The 13,288-nt window shown below is 43.7% G+C and overlaps 1 protein-coding gene across 1 annotated transcript in view; it reads left to right on the top strand.

Annotated features, from left to right (window-relative positions):
- RASAL2 (RAS protein activator like 2) overlaps positions 1-12,945 on the top strand; it is a gene marked incomplete at both ends in the record, with an annotated part of 181,649 nt that extends 168,704 nt beyond the window's left edge. The window contains 5 exons of the mRNA XM_080623042.1: positions 558-1,419; positions 5,763-5,897; positions 7,301-7,503; positions 8,003-8,090; positions 12,781-12,945. Of these exons, the coding sequence (XP_080479168.1) occupies positions 558-1,419; positions 5,763-5,897; positions 7,301-7,503; positions 8,003-8,090; positions 12,781-12,945 (1,453 nt within the window). The remainder of the gene's footprint in view (positions 1-557; positions 1,420-5,762; positions 5,898-7,300; positions 7,504-8,002; positions 8,091-12,780) is intronic.
- Between the last annotated feature and the right edge of the window lie 343 nt (positions 12,946-13,288).

Below are 13,288 nucleotides of genomic sequence, written 5' to 3'. Positions count from 1 at the left end.
TAGCTGTTAATCTGAAGCAAAAAGCTGTGACATGACAGAACTGCTACAGAGCTTTGATACTGTGGTCTTAGAGTAGTTTCTGTCTGAGATATGAGGGCTGGTTTTGTCAGGTATGAGAGCCAGTTCTCTTACATGGAAGTGTCTGCATTCTGAGCTTACATCTAGATCTGCAGGTACCTTCACACAACTCCTGTTGAATTTTCAGACCCCAACAATACATGATGCTGGTAAAGGGTTAAATGGGATCTGAACTGCTCTGAAGTCTTGCCGAAGACAGAAGTGTCTAAGGGGGGAGGATTTGATGGGAATGGTTTGCATTTCACCTGTAAAAAATATGAAGATGAAGCACTCCTTGAATCAAATGTAATTCTCAAAGATAAGTGGTAATTAAGGAAGAGTGTGTTCTGACTTGAACACAAAGAGCTCATAAAAGGAAATCTGGTTCCTTGAAGCTTTCAGATGGGGAGGAGGTTAAATGAGGTGGAAAGACTTCTCTGGGACAGATTCTAAGGGTATTGTCTGCTTAAAAATTAACCAAATTCCATTCTGCTCCACAGTGACTTGCATAAGCTGAAGTCTCCAACCCAGGAAAATGTAGATGGATATTTTAGGGGCAAGACCTTACTGTTGGTTCAGCAGGCATCCACCCAGAGCATGACTTACTCAGATAAGGATGAAAGGGAAAGCATCTTGCCCAATGGACGCAGCATCTCTCTCATGGACCTCCAAGACCCTCACACAGCTCACACTGACCATGCTTCTGTTATGCATGATGTGCCTTTGCGCTTAGCTGGCAGCCAGCTCTCTGTCACACAGGTGGCAAACATCAAACAGCTGTGGGAAACCCAGAGCACACCCCAGAGTGCTCCCCAGGTGAGAAGGCCTCTGCACCCAGCTTTGAACCAACAGGGCAGCCTTCAGCCTCTGTCATTCCAGAACCCAGTTTACCATCTCAACAACCCAACCCCACCAATGCCGAAGGCCTCTGTGGACTCTAGCTTGGAGAACCTGAGCACTGCCAGCTCCCAGAGCCGAAGCAACAGTGAAGACTTCAAACTTAGCGGACCCAGCAACAGCAGCATGGAGGACTTCACCAAGCGCAGCACGCAGAGCGAGGACTTCTCTCGGCGCCACACGGTCCCAGACAAGCACGTCCCCATTGCACTGCCCCGCCAGAACAGCAGCAGCCAAGCACAGATCCGCAAAATGGACCAAGCTGGACTGGGTGCCAGGGCCAAAGCACCGCAGTCCTTGCCTCACAGTGCTTCCCTGCGGAGCACAGGCAGCATTTCAGGAGTGTCCGGGGCCATGGTGACTGAACCCATTCAGAATGGGAGCCGGTCCCGGCAACAGTCCTCATCCTCTAGAGAGAGCCCTGTCCCAAAGGTGAGGGCAATTCAGAGGCAACAAACACAGCAGGTAAGGAAAGCCTTTTTCAGCATTCTTTCTGCTTTGAAGTTTAGCTGATTGGTGCGTCAAGCTTCGAAGCTTTTGACCTTTGGATTGAATTGAGTTGAACAAGAGTACTGGCACTTTAAGTCAGTGGTCAGTAGCAAGTGTACGGAATAGTCATGCTTTGTTACCCTTACAAGCTTGGCAAGCCTAGCCTACCTGTTATTTTTGGATGCTTTTGTACTAAATATTAAAAAAAAAAAAATAAAGTTTTCTATTGCCTGCTGAAAGAAACCAAACTTGAAAATTTCCCTGAATAAAACGAATAGAAGAAGCTTTGTTCTAAATTGTAGCTAAGGTTGCCACGTGAGACTGCATTTGCCCTGTGGTGCTAATTTAAAAGGATAGCTACGTAAAACCAGAGAAATAAACAAAGAGAAAATATCATAAACTGCTGCCAAAATAGTAAGTACAGTTATCTTAAGTGTGGAGAAATCTGTGTTTCACCATAATGCAACAATCTATTGCTGGTTCCCAAATAAGTACTTCTTTTTCATTAAGTGGTGTCCCTGCCCATGGCAGGGGGGTTGGAACTAGATGATCTTAAGGTCCTTTCCAACCCTAACTGTTCTATGATTCTATGATTAATCACCCCAAACTATGAATAATGCAAACACTTGCTGGAAAGCAGTGCTTATATGTACCAACTCCTGAAGCACTTTATCAGTTCTTCATGGGCAATTGTAAATCAAGATTTTCCTGTCAAAAAGCCAACATTCCTTTACCTTTAAAAAAAAAAAATCCTGTTGTGAGTTGTGTATGAAAATCTTTTCCTAAATTAGTTTACTGTTAAATAGAAAATGAGTATTTAAATGCTTGGTACTACAACAAAGGTAGAAAATGTTTCAGTCTGTAGGTCTAAGGGAAGGTGGTTGTTTTTAAAAATGTCATGTAAGTGCATTCAGACTTATCAGCTGGGCAAGGTGAGGCTCTTGAAGACGCCACCCGCACTGTTCCTTGGGGGTAAGTGTTTTCTTCTGTGGTCACTGGGAGGGTAAACATGGTTGTGTTTGATTAACCTTACCTAGTACAGAAGGAAGTTTTTTAAGCTCCTGCTTTCCACAAGACTTTCTATGAAAGATGCTAATCTGCAGACAGACACAAGTGAGGACTTGCACTCCAGAAAACTGCAGCCCCTGTGGTTGGGACGGCACCATGCTGTTGGAGGAGGTATATCCGCAAGGAGTAGGAGGTTATGATCCTCCTTGCTGATGTAGCCCTGATGGCAAAACCTATGGTGAAGACATGATTATGCAGGGGGAACACTTGTAACCTAAAGCTGGCAGAAGAACTTAGTTGCCAGCATGAGCTCCTCGTCTGCCAAAGATTTTACTGGTATCGCTGTTGGTGTAGCTTTCTTGGCCAAGTCCGGAATGTTACAGATGTAAGGAAGAGAATCTGGACGATGATGCCTGGTAACCCAGGGCTTCAAAATTACTTTGATACCTCAAGTTCATTAAAGTACAAGGAGAACAGAAACACTGAATCACAAAGCAAAGCTTAATATGCCAAGTTAGTAATACCAAAAAAACTAATTGCACATTATTTGAAGTGCATATGTTTGTCCTTTGGAGCCTGTGTTTTTGGGCGTAGAGGGGTTGGTAGGTGAAGTATTTTGAATACAACTAAGCCTAGTGTGGAGGTGGTAGGAATGTTTTAGGCGAGTAACAAGGATAAATTTGAAGGATAAACTCCCTTTGCATTTCTCAGGCATCCAGTGTAAACCTGTATTAAATGATCTGATGAGTTTTATTGTATGGCTCTGTGCAGTGTGCTAGCCAAAATCCTCAGGGAGCTGGTGTCATTCCTCAAGGCTTCTTGTGAGAAGTGTCTACACAAAATCACAAAGAAGGCTTTACATCAAAGATGTTAGGATAAAGAGGGGAAAGTAGAGGTGGCACGTCTCCAGTCTTTGTGCATACACCTTACTCGGTTGGCTTCTGCACAGTGTGTATGTACAAGAAGCATTCAGTTAGCTGTTTGCAAACCTCTGGCTCTGCTCATCTTAGACTGCTGATGACCCAACTGCCTCCAAGTAAATCACTTACCTTTGCTTGCGTAGCAACACAATGACTCTCCTCTAGCTACTTTTTACATTCAGCTTCATAGATGCCTGTGACTATGACTGGCTTTAGGGCAGTCTCCTTCCTCTCTTACAGGAAATGTGCTTTCACTTATTTTTCCACTCTACTTTCCATACTAATTATTTCTACTGGATTCATTAGAGTACTTGCTCCTACTTTATTCAGATGAATCAATTTGTTCTTTACTTCCCCACACCCTTGAGAAATGTCTTGAAGTATGCCAAATGGAGTGGCCAAAATTTTTTTGAGGCAAATTCCATTGCATCCTTTTAATTGCAAATTGTGTTGTGGAATTTTGTTCTTATTTTTGAAAGAAAAAGAAAAAAGTGAAGTTGGGCATGTTCTCTCTAGGCATGCTTTGTGGGCGTTATAATTATTAGACTCTGTTCTCTACAAGTCCCATTTGTTTCTGAATATAGAGCTAGGCCCTTTGTTTCCTGGGAGAGGTCACTTTTTGCCTTCCATTTCCATTTAGTAGGTAGGTGGGAATAGAAATGTCAGTTTGTTCCTCTGGAAGAGCGGCATAGAGGGGAATTAATATATGTTCCTAGCAGGCTTTTTCTTTTTTTTTTTTCCCTTTATTAGAGTGTAACTCATAACCCATTAGCATGTGAAGTGCTTGCAATCCACTTGGTCTTTTTAGGCTTTCAGAATTTGGCTGCTGAGAATATTCTGTCCTACAGCTTGCAAAGTAATTTGGCAAGGTCTGCCACTGATCAGCAGTCTGTTAGAAGGCTGGTGATGAAGGTTATGGTCACCCTTCTGCTATCTTAGTCCTCCATAACTCCAGTGAACAATGACACTGTTCATCCATAGCTGTTCCTAATTTCTCCAGCAAATTCCCAGAGCCAAAGTATTTACCTTCAAGAATGGCCTGTGGCAGGGACACACACACTTCACAGTCTCTCTTGCTATGGCTGCCTGACAGCAAATACCATCAAAAAAATCTAAGGAACTTTGCCAGGCTGACACACTGCACTTGAAAGTGGCTATTAGCCTTTCTGCTCTGAAGGCTTCCTTCTAGCAAAAAGATCTCTGCCAAATCTAGGGATTTTTGCCTAATTTCTACTCCTTTCCTTTGCCTTTATACCCATTCTTCCTGAGGATTCTTCCAGTGCTGGAGTCTTCATCACTGCTCAGGACAGCTGAGCCATTGCAAGCAGAGTCTCTGGCCAGAGCTGCCATAGGGTGTACACAGCGTGCACCAGTCCTGTCCTCATGAACACGAGAAACAAAAATGGAGGTTGACATGATCCCTGCCTAGTCATGTAAAGAAGCTGTTACTCCCATATAGAGCTCCTGAGACCTCAAATCCCTCTGCCAGGGAATATGTTTCACTTTGGTATAATACTGAAATGAGGCAGTGAGCTGAAGAGCTGCTTGAGCACAAAAAGAAACTATAGTTGGGGTGAGGGAAGTTGATCTTTCACATTTCTCAAAAAGTTAAGACAGTGTTGCTCTTTCAGGGATAATTATGCTAATTCCTGTTCTTATAAACTTGTCTTTGTCCATGAAAATTGCTTGGAATTTATAACAAGCCATATTTTCCCCAGCCAGGCAGAGTTCCTTGTTTCTTTTCTTGGCTTCTTTTTCAGATTCCCTTAAAAAGGATAGCCTCTGATGATGTTTTACAGTTCTAGTAAGCACTACGGGCCCTGACTTCCTTTCCCAGCCTTGTCTGGGTGTATATGCTACAACATACCATCTAAATCTGATAGGCACTACGGTGATAATGTTACACCTCTTTGCCACTTTTAAGTACTGCTGTGCTGTCTCATATCCAAGTCATGCTCTATTGCCAAGCCTGGCTGAGAAAGCTGCTCCCAAGTCAAGCTCCTCAGTACTCCAAAGAAACCAGTCTGTCTTACCTGAACAGGCTGCAAGTGAAGCTTTGTCGCTCTGATTTCTTTGTGAGAGAAATCACAGGTTGAGAAAGCTCTACTGAAAATCTGGCAGAGGGTGGGTGTGAACAGGATTTGGAAACAAGAACTTTTCCAGAGAGAAACTAACTTAGGCAGAAAAATTTCTAAAGTGCATTGGTTTTAGAGAGGCTCAAGGAAGTGCTCCCAAAGTCAAGGGAGGATGCAGTATCTCTGCAGGAGAGGTTTGGGGGATTCTTTGAGACTGACAGATTCATGGTGATTTTTCTCCTCCAAATAAACTGTATTTTAGGGCTGATTTGTATGTGATTTCTCTGAAAAATGCTTACAGGTATCTCTGCTACAGGTTCAGTCACCTGTGGACTCTGCCACAATGTCACCAGTGGAAAGGACAGCTGCATGGGTTCTCAATAATGGACAGTATGAAGAAGTAGAGGAGGACACAGAGCAGAATCCAGATGAAGTCAAGCATGCTGAGAAGGTAGATTTTATTCTGTATGCAGCCAGCTCAAGGGCTGCCACTGAGTCCTGTGCACCCTACAGCTAAATTCAGAATGGCTTTCAGGAGCTGCTGTGACAGTCGTGCTTTCAAACACAGGTTGTATTGTCATAACTTCCTGCTGTACTTGCTGTCAAACTTATCTGTAATACAGTATTCCATACAGTAGATTAGCCTACGTACAGGCTGTAGCATGTCAAATGGGTGCAAACTGTCATAGCTGAGAGTTTGTATGCTACAGGCTGGCATTTGGCACTTAAGTGCATCATGAGTCACACTGCCTAAGTATATTAGATCCTGCTCAAGTCATTATTTTTTATGACAACACTGTAGCTACAGCATACTGCCATTTTGCTATGCTTGCAAAGTGTTTTAGTGATCTTTAAACTCCATTAAAAAAAAATAATGATTGTTAACCCAACTGAGTATAGCTGAGGATATGCTAAGTGGTTGTACAAAGCTATGTAAAATGCAATTCAGTCATCATCAGTAGTTGCATTAAAATTTTATGTTGGGCTTCACCTGAGCCAAATGCCTGTCATCTAGGTAGTACAGTGTTTCTGGGCTACACAGAAACATTCATGATCTTTTCTTTTTTAAGCATATTTATATCCGGGAGTAGATACCATTTTTTCAAATACAGTTACATCTATACGCTGCTATGGTGATGAAGTTTTGTAAGAGGTTTGGTATTTTGAGAAGGCAGGAAGTGAGGAGGAGGACATTCGGTGGACAAGAAGCAGGAACACATGATTGTTAGGAAAGGTGAATGAACCCCCAAAAAAGTGGAATATGTTGAGATCCATTGCACTATTGCAGAAGTGATTGTCCACACAGTAAGTAGAACAACAGAACCTCAGCCAGGTAAACTCACAGGCTCTATTCTGTAGTGAATGATTTGCTCTCTCTTCACACATGGTTTCATGCCTTGATTAGGTGCTGAAGAATGAGTTATTTGGGTCCTATACCAGCCTGTTTTTGTTAGTAAGTTTGGTTTTGTTTAGTAAGTTTTGTTTTGTTTAGTAAGTTTGGTCACCTCAGTTGAGCGCTATTAGGAGCTTCTGTCTGGGAACTGCATGAGTCTGGAGTAACTGGGCATGTTAGTGGTCAGGGCTGTGGAGCCATTTCAGAGCCCTTTGACTGCTTAAATTGTGCTACAGAATGACCTCCTACAGCGTGTGAACAGCTTAATGCCTTCAGCGGGAGCCTGTGTCCTCCTCGCCTGTGGTTACCCACAGTTGCTTGCTTATTTCTTTTACTTCTGTCAATTTATTTTTCATGGAAAAAGCATGCCCTTCTCTGAACAGCAGCAGCAGATTATAATGATCTGATCTTTTCCTTTTTCCTTTGCATCTGATTCTTTCCTTCTTTCTTTCCATCTGCAGTATGAACAAGAGATAGCAAAGCTGAAGGAGCGCCTGAAGGTGTCAAGTCGCCGGCTGGAGGAGTATGAGCGGCGTCTCCTGGTGCAAGAGCAGCAAATGCAGAAGCTGCTGATGGAGTATAAGTCTAGGCTGGAAGACAGTGAGGAGAGACTGCGCAGGCAACAGGAAGAGAAAGACAGCCAAATGAAAAGTATCATCAGCAGGTGAGGCTTTGGAAAGTTTGGGACTGTGTGGGTCAAGCAGCACCCTTGTGTCATGTGTTCTCTTTGAGACTAAAGAAGGTAGTGGCATGGGCTTCTTAACATTTCTGGACTGATACCATCCTATCTTACAGATGAGGAAACAGGGATGCATGTGTGGAAACTTGCCCCACATTGCCAGGAGAGTGAAGGAAAGTATTTAGGGATTTTTAACCCTGGTCTCTGTTGTACTTAAACCAGGTCTTTTTGCTTTGTTTGGAATATGTGCTCAAGGCAGACAACAGTTTCTTGAGAGTTGCATTTTTGGCAATGTCCATTTTGAGAATAACAAGGTTAGGTGATTGAGAGTATCAGACGGATTGATAAGCTTTTCCATGCGCAGCAGAATTCTCCTCTTGCAGAGCCAGGATAATCAGAGAAGTCAGACCAACATGCCGGAGCACCTGAAACACTCTGGAATAGTATTAAACCATCCTAATGTGTACCTCTTTTTGCTCATCAGACTCATGGCAGTTGAAGAAGAGCTGAAGAAGGATCATGCAGAGATGCAAGCTGTCATTGATGCAAAGCAGAAAATTATTGATGCACAGGTAAGGAGCTCAGGATCTCAAACAACCAAATGTTCTGTTCATAGAACCCATTATTCTCCCCTATCCTCCTGCCCCAGCATTGTTATCTAGCTCCCAAGCCAGTATTGGCCCATTGTGTTGCACATGTGACTTGCCACCTTCTAGGAGAGAATTGGGTTTCTTAATTAATGAAAACTTCACTGTGTGACACGAGGCTTTGAGACAGCGTGACAACAAATCACAGGACCGATCACTTCTCCAGAACATTTTCAACTTTGTGAGATCTCAATTGGGTAAAGGAATAATGTCGCATTGTGTAGACATTGTTCCAAGTGTGGGCCTGGGAACTCTGGAAAAGCTATGCCTCATACCAGCATAGTTTAATTGCCATGTGCATGCATCTCAGCTATGCAAGCTAGAAGCATGGCTTTGAACGTTCAAGTCAAGAAAAGAGAATGCTTGCAATGGATCATTGCCCTGTATAATGTCATATGTGGCATTTCACCCCATCTGACTGTCCCCGTCAGTCCTGGAGGAACGCCCACTTTGCCACAAACCTGCAGTGCTTGCCTCAGACAACACAAGTTAGCCGTGGAAAGTGGGGCCCAGGGGGCAATGCATGTTTTTTGTATTGTGTGGGATCATTTCAGCTTTTCTTCTGTGTCTGTGCTGATCCCAGAGAGCAAAGCTTGTACAACAGAACCTGAGACTGTTTTGATATCTGCCTGCCATGTTATGTTTGTGATATTTGCATTTGGAGGACCTCTTTCCTGCTTCTGGGCTTTTCAGTAGTTCCAACTGTAAACTTTCCTTAATACATTATCTTAAGAAGATGACCTGTTTCAGGAATAACCCAAGCTATTTCAGGAGGTTGTTTCTGTACACAGAGAGGAGTGGGAAGAGGGAGCCTCAGTTGAACATTGTTAAAGATGGTACTGCCATATTAGAGTGTAGGCATTGGGAGCACAAAAGGGCATACCTGCCTGCGTTTTTTCCTGTTGAATGGCCAACAATAATAGCAATGTTTGAGCTCACATGGAACTTTAAGGAATATATGAAGTAAAAGAAAGAAAAAGTTTGTCAAAGCCTCCTAACACTGAGGGCACGCTTATAGCAGATTTCTTTTTGATAATTTGAAAAGTTCTGGTTTTCCTGATACCTCTCCCCATATTCCCACGGTTCTCCAGAAAGACTGTTCATGAAAGCTATGGTTTTGGGTCCATGCCATCTAATCTGAATAAATCACTTGTGTACAAAAACATGGCACTTCTGCTACCTAGCCTTGCAGAATAAGAAGAAAATCCTACTGGAATTCTACCATGTAGAGTTCCTAGTTATTGTGAAAGATACTCTACATGGAGAGACCTGTGTAGTTACCCTTGCTAGATGCAGCTCAAGAGTAAATCCTTTTTGTGAAGACTTGCACTTGAAATGTAAAGTGGGAGAGTGCAATGCTGGAGAATGAACAGGAATGCAGTCAGTCACTGTATTTTTTTTATTAGTGGTGGGGAAACAGTACAGCAGTCTCCAGCCTGATCAGAGAGGGCTGTTTTTTGGAGATAGGCACAGTCAGGGCATCTTGCTGTTACACTGATGGAATGACAGCTCATCCAAAGAGCAGCCTGTTTTCTGAAGGAGGTGATGCCTTTCTCATCTGTCCCAAGAAGGTGAAAGAGGCACTGAGCAAACTCAAAAAGTGATTTTTGGAGGGGAGGATTTGAGAGACTGTGACTGAGTAAGAAACTTACCTTTGCCTTTGTTAGGTGTCTATGCCAGCAGGCTCTCAGCATCAGTGTGAGGTTACAGACTAGTGGGCCAGGCTGGTCGCTCTGTGTCAGCAGCTGGCAGAGGGGGCTGCTGCTGACTTGTGAAAGCTTCAAACCCTCAGGGCTGGAAAGGTGTGGTCTTTGATCACACTTGATCAAATGATGCAGCATTTATCACCTGCACTGGAAATTGTTGGGGAAAAAAGCAGTATCAAAACAGTAGAATTAATGATTCCTATTTTAATCTGGCACTTTTTTCTTCTGAAGTACCTGTTGGCTACTTGGGCAAGCAAGGTTGTCAGCAAACCTTAACTGCTTCAATGTCAGTCAGTACATGGGGGAAGCTTAGTTGTCATTGCTCTGTCATGGGTACCTGAGCAGAAGAGGAAACTGGTGAAAAATTCAGAACAGGCATACCAGAGGAGCTCAGCTGTTTGCTGAATTCTGTAGCAATCCCTCTAAGTTGCATTTGGAAGATTTTTCTTAGCCTGTGATTCATCTGGCAAAAGGATAGAGCAGCAGCTAGAAAATAAAGGTCCTTTTCATGTGAGTTTTATGGAGTGGAGTTGGAACCCAGGTTATGACACCTGCTTTGAAGAGTTAAATGGCTGCTAGGAAACATCAGTAACCCAGGCTTCTTGTGCTTAGTTACATCGGCACAAGATGCTTTTCAGGATTTGCTCTTTTGTCTTACGGTCAGGTGCAGCAGCCAGTACTGCGCCGATGCACAAGGACAGCCTTGTTCTCGGTATCAGTGCCGTTCACACTGGCTCTGGGCAGTGCCTCGTGTGCACTGTGGTTCATTCCAGAGGCTGGCTCTGGGCCTCCCTGACTGGGTAGGGGCTAAGTCTTGTCTTGACTCACTCCTTGGAGCAGCGGAGCTGCAAAGAGTACTAGCCCAGTTGCTATTGCAAGTGACATCTCCGCTGTGTTAAATTACAGGTCATAAATGGGGATGAGATAATTCAAACAGGCAAGTAAACCCAATCAGTTCTCTAGCTGAGCAGTACCCAGTCCTGGCCCAGTGCACTGACCTCCTACCCATTCCAGCTCCTCCCACTCCCTGTGCCCAACTCATGTGTGTTAGAGACATGTTAAATGGTTTTTCCTTTGAGTGAGAAGATGCCTCTACTCACTAAGCTCACAGTTCTAACACTGATTTTCCAAGTGTAGATTTCCAGCTGTTTTGCAAACTGGCATAGTGAGCGCTCATCAGTGCCAGAAAATAACCAGCCTTTCATTTTTAACTCTTTGAAAAGCTACATTCTTTGGAAAGAAATTTTAATTTTAAATTATATATTCCAGGTGAAATGTCTAAGGAGGAGGAGCTTTAACTTGCTGAAGAACACATTTCTGCTAAAGCAGGATTTATTTCAGCATGGGAGGAAAGACTAAGGCTTTTAACTCCTCCATTGTCTGTTCTCCTTGCTTATATTAATTGGATCAGGGAAGTGCTAGGGCAGGCTATAGCCTGCCTTGCTGTTTGTTGATTTCTCATGCCTCCTCCCCCATATGCTCTGCTATACAGAGTTTGGCCTTTTCAGGGCTGTGATACAAGCAGTACTTAAATTCTGCTTTGTTTTTGCACCCTAACACTTAACCCTATGGGGAAGCCCACTGAGAAAAGCAAACATTGCCACAGAGCTGATGTTCTGGATTCAAGATCTCAAGGGGCTGTTGTAGCACTTGGGTCTCCTGAGTAGTGTGTCTGAATTACCCCTCAGTGTTTGTGCCTTCTGTGCATCATTTTTCCTTCCATTTTGTTTTTCAATGGGCTGGACTGGGAAGAGTTCTGCAGGCAGCTTTTTTCATTCCAGTAAATTAGACATTTTCCTTCTCAAATAGAAAAGCCATTCAGCTGATGGCAGGGAGAGCACATTTACCTTGTGCCAGCTCTGTTGCTGCTTTGTGTGGCTGGATTTTTTATATTTTGTTTTGAGGGAAGATGAAAATTATCATTTCTAATCGTGCCACCAACTCTTTGGCTTGACCCCCCAGTGCTTTATCTCACTGCAGATAATCTAGCTCTTGGTAGGCTGGGTTTTGTTGATGGGGCTTTTATTTTTTATCAATCTAGTGCGTATCCTTCAGCTTTCTGCTGAAAGTGGAGGCTGGCACTTTCTGTGCAAGAAGAATCAAAACAAGCATGTGCAAACCCTGGATTCAGCGGAGCCCGGGAGCCTCTCTGAGCTGGAATGGGTCTAGGAGCAGTGTGTTCAGTGTTTGTTCTTTGTGTTCTGTCGATGGCATCTCCCCCTCCACCCATGCTGCCCTCTTCCCCTTCACCTCAAATAACCTCTTAGTTTTGGCTTTTGGCTGCTTTTCCTCTATGTTGCTATTGCACCCTCATTCCTGCTGGTGACTGCAGGCTGCCATTACCTGCTTATTTTTATTTATTTCAAGCATACCATGAGTTTATTCTGAGCACACTCCATCCAAAACACAGAGACAATGGCTGTTAAATACCACTTGCACTTTCCTCTGCCAGATAAAACTCCACCACTTTTATTTTCTGCTGCCTGTTTCTGTTTTTCTAACACATTTTAAAAAAAAAAAGAATAATAAATTGGCTATTGTTGTTATTAACACCAACACCCTCCATCCCTGCTCCCAAATGCTGCATTTCCATCTGCCTCGGTTGGAGGCTGTCTGGATAAAGCCCATGTGACTGGATCAATTTACAATGTAACTGACTCACTCTCCCCTTCCATCGAGCGAAAAGGCCAGGAGGGCCTGTGGCACTTAGGAGCCACGTTACCCAAGAAAACAGAAAGAGGCAGACATCCCATCTTATCAGAGAATGTTAGACAAGCTGCCTCAGTCTAGAAATCATCTGAAGATGCTGTCATCACCCCAGGTCCTGGAAGTTCCCCATAAAGCAGGCTTGTGGGGCAAAGGAATTTCATTTTTGAAGGAGTTCTGACTTTGTGGGATGTTTGTTGCAGGAGAAGCGGATCATGTCCCTGGACTCTGCCAACACGCGGCTGATGAGTGCCCTGACGCAGGTGAAGGAGCGCTACAGCATGCAAGTCCGCAATGGCATCTCCCCCACCAATCCCACCAAGCTTTCCATCACGGAGAATGGTGAATTCAAAAACAGCAGCTGCTAACTGGGCAGATGCTGCCGGCCATCTCCCCAGGAGAAGGGCAAGAGGGAGCAGACTCAAGAAACCTTCAAAGTAGCCCCCCTTCCCCTTACAGGTTTACATAATGCTGCTAAAAAAGTGGAAGAGAGAAAGAACTCTGAAAGGTGGGCTTAAATTCCCCACTCAAGGCCAGGAGAACCGGGCTCCGGACAGCAAGTCCTTCCATATCACTGTGTAAATAGAGGGAGCTCTTGGGTCATGTACAGAAAATGCCGATGTAATATACCAAAAGGAAGTGAATACTGTAGATTTTTTTAATTATTGCTATTTTTATTATTATTATTTTTCTCTGGTTGAAAGCACTGCA

Source organism: Psittacula echo (genome assembly GCF_963264785.1).
Source record: "Psittacula echo genome assembly, chromosome: 7".
Taxonomy (NCBI): domain Eukaryota; kingdom Metazoa; phylum Chordata; class Aves; order Psittaciformes; family Psittacidae; genus Psittacula; species Psittacula echo.
This window is presented reverse-complemented; position numbering and strand designations above follow the sequence as displayed.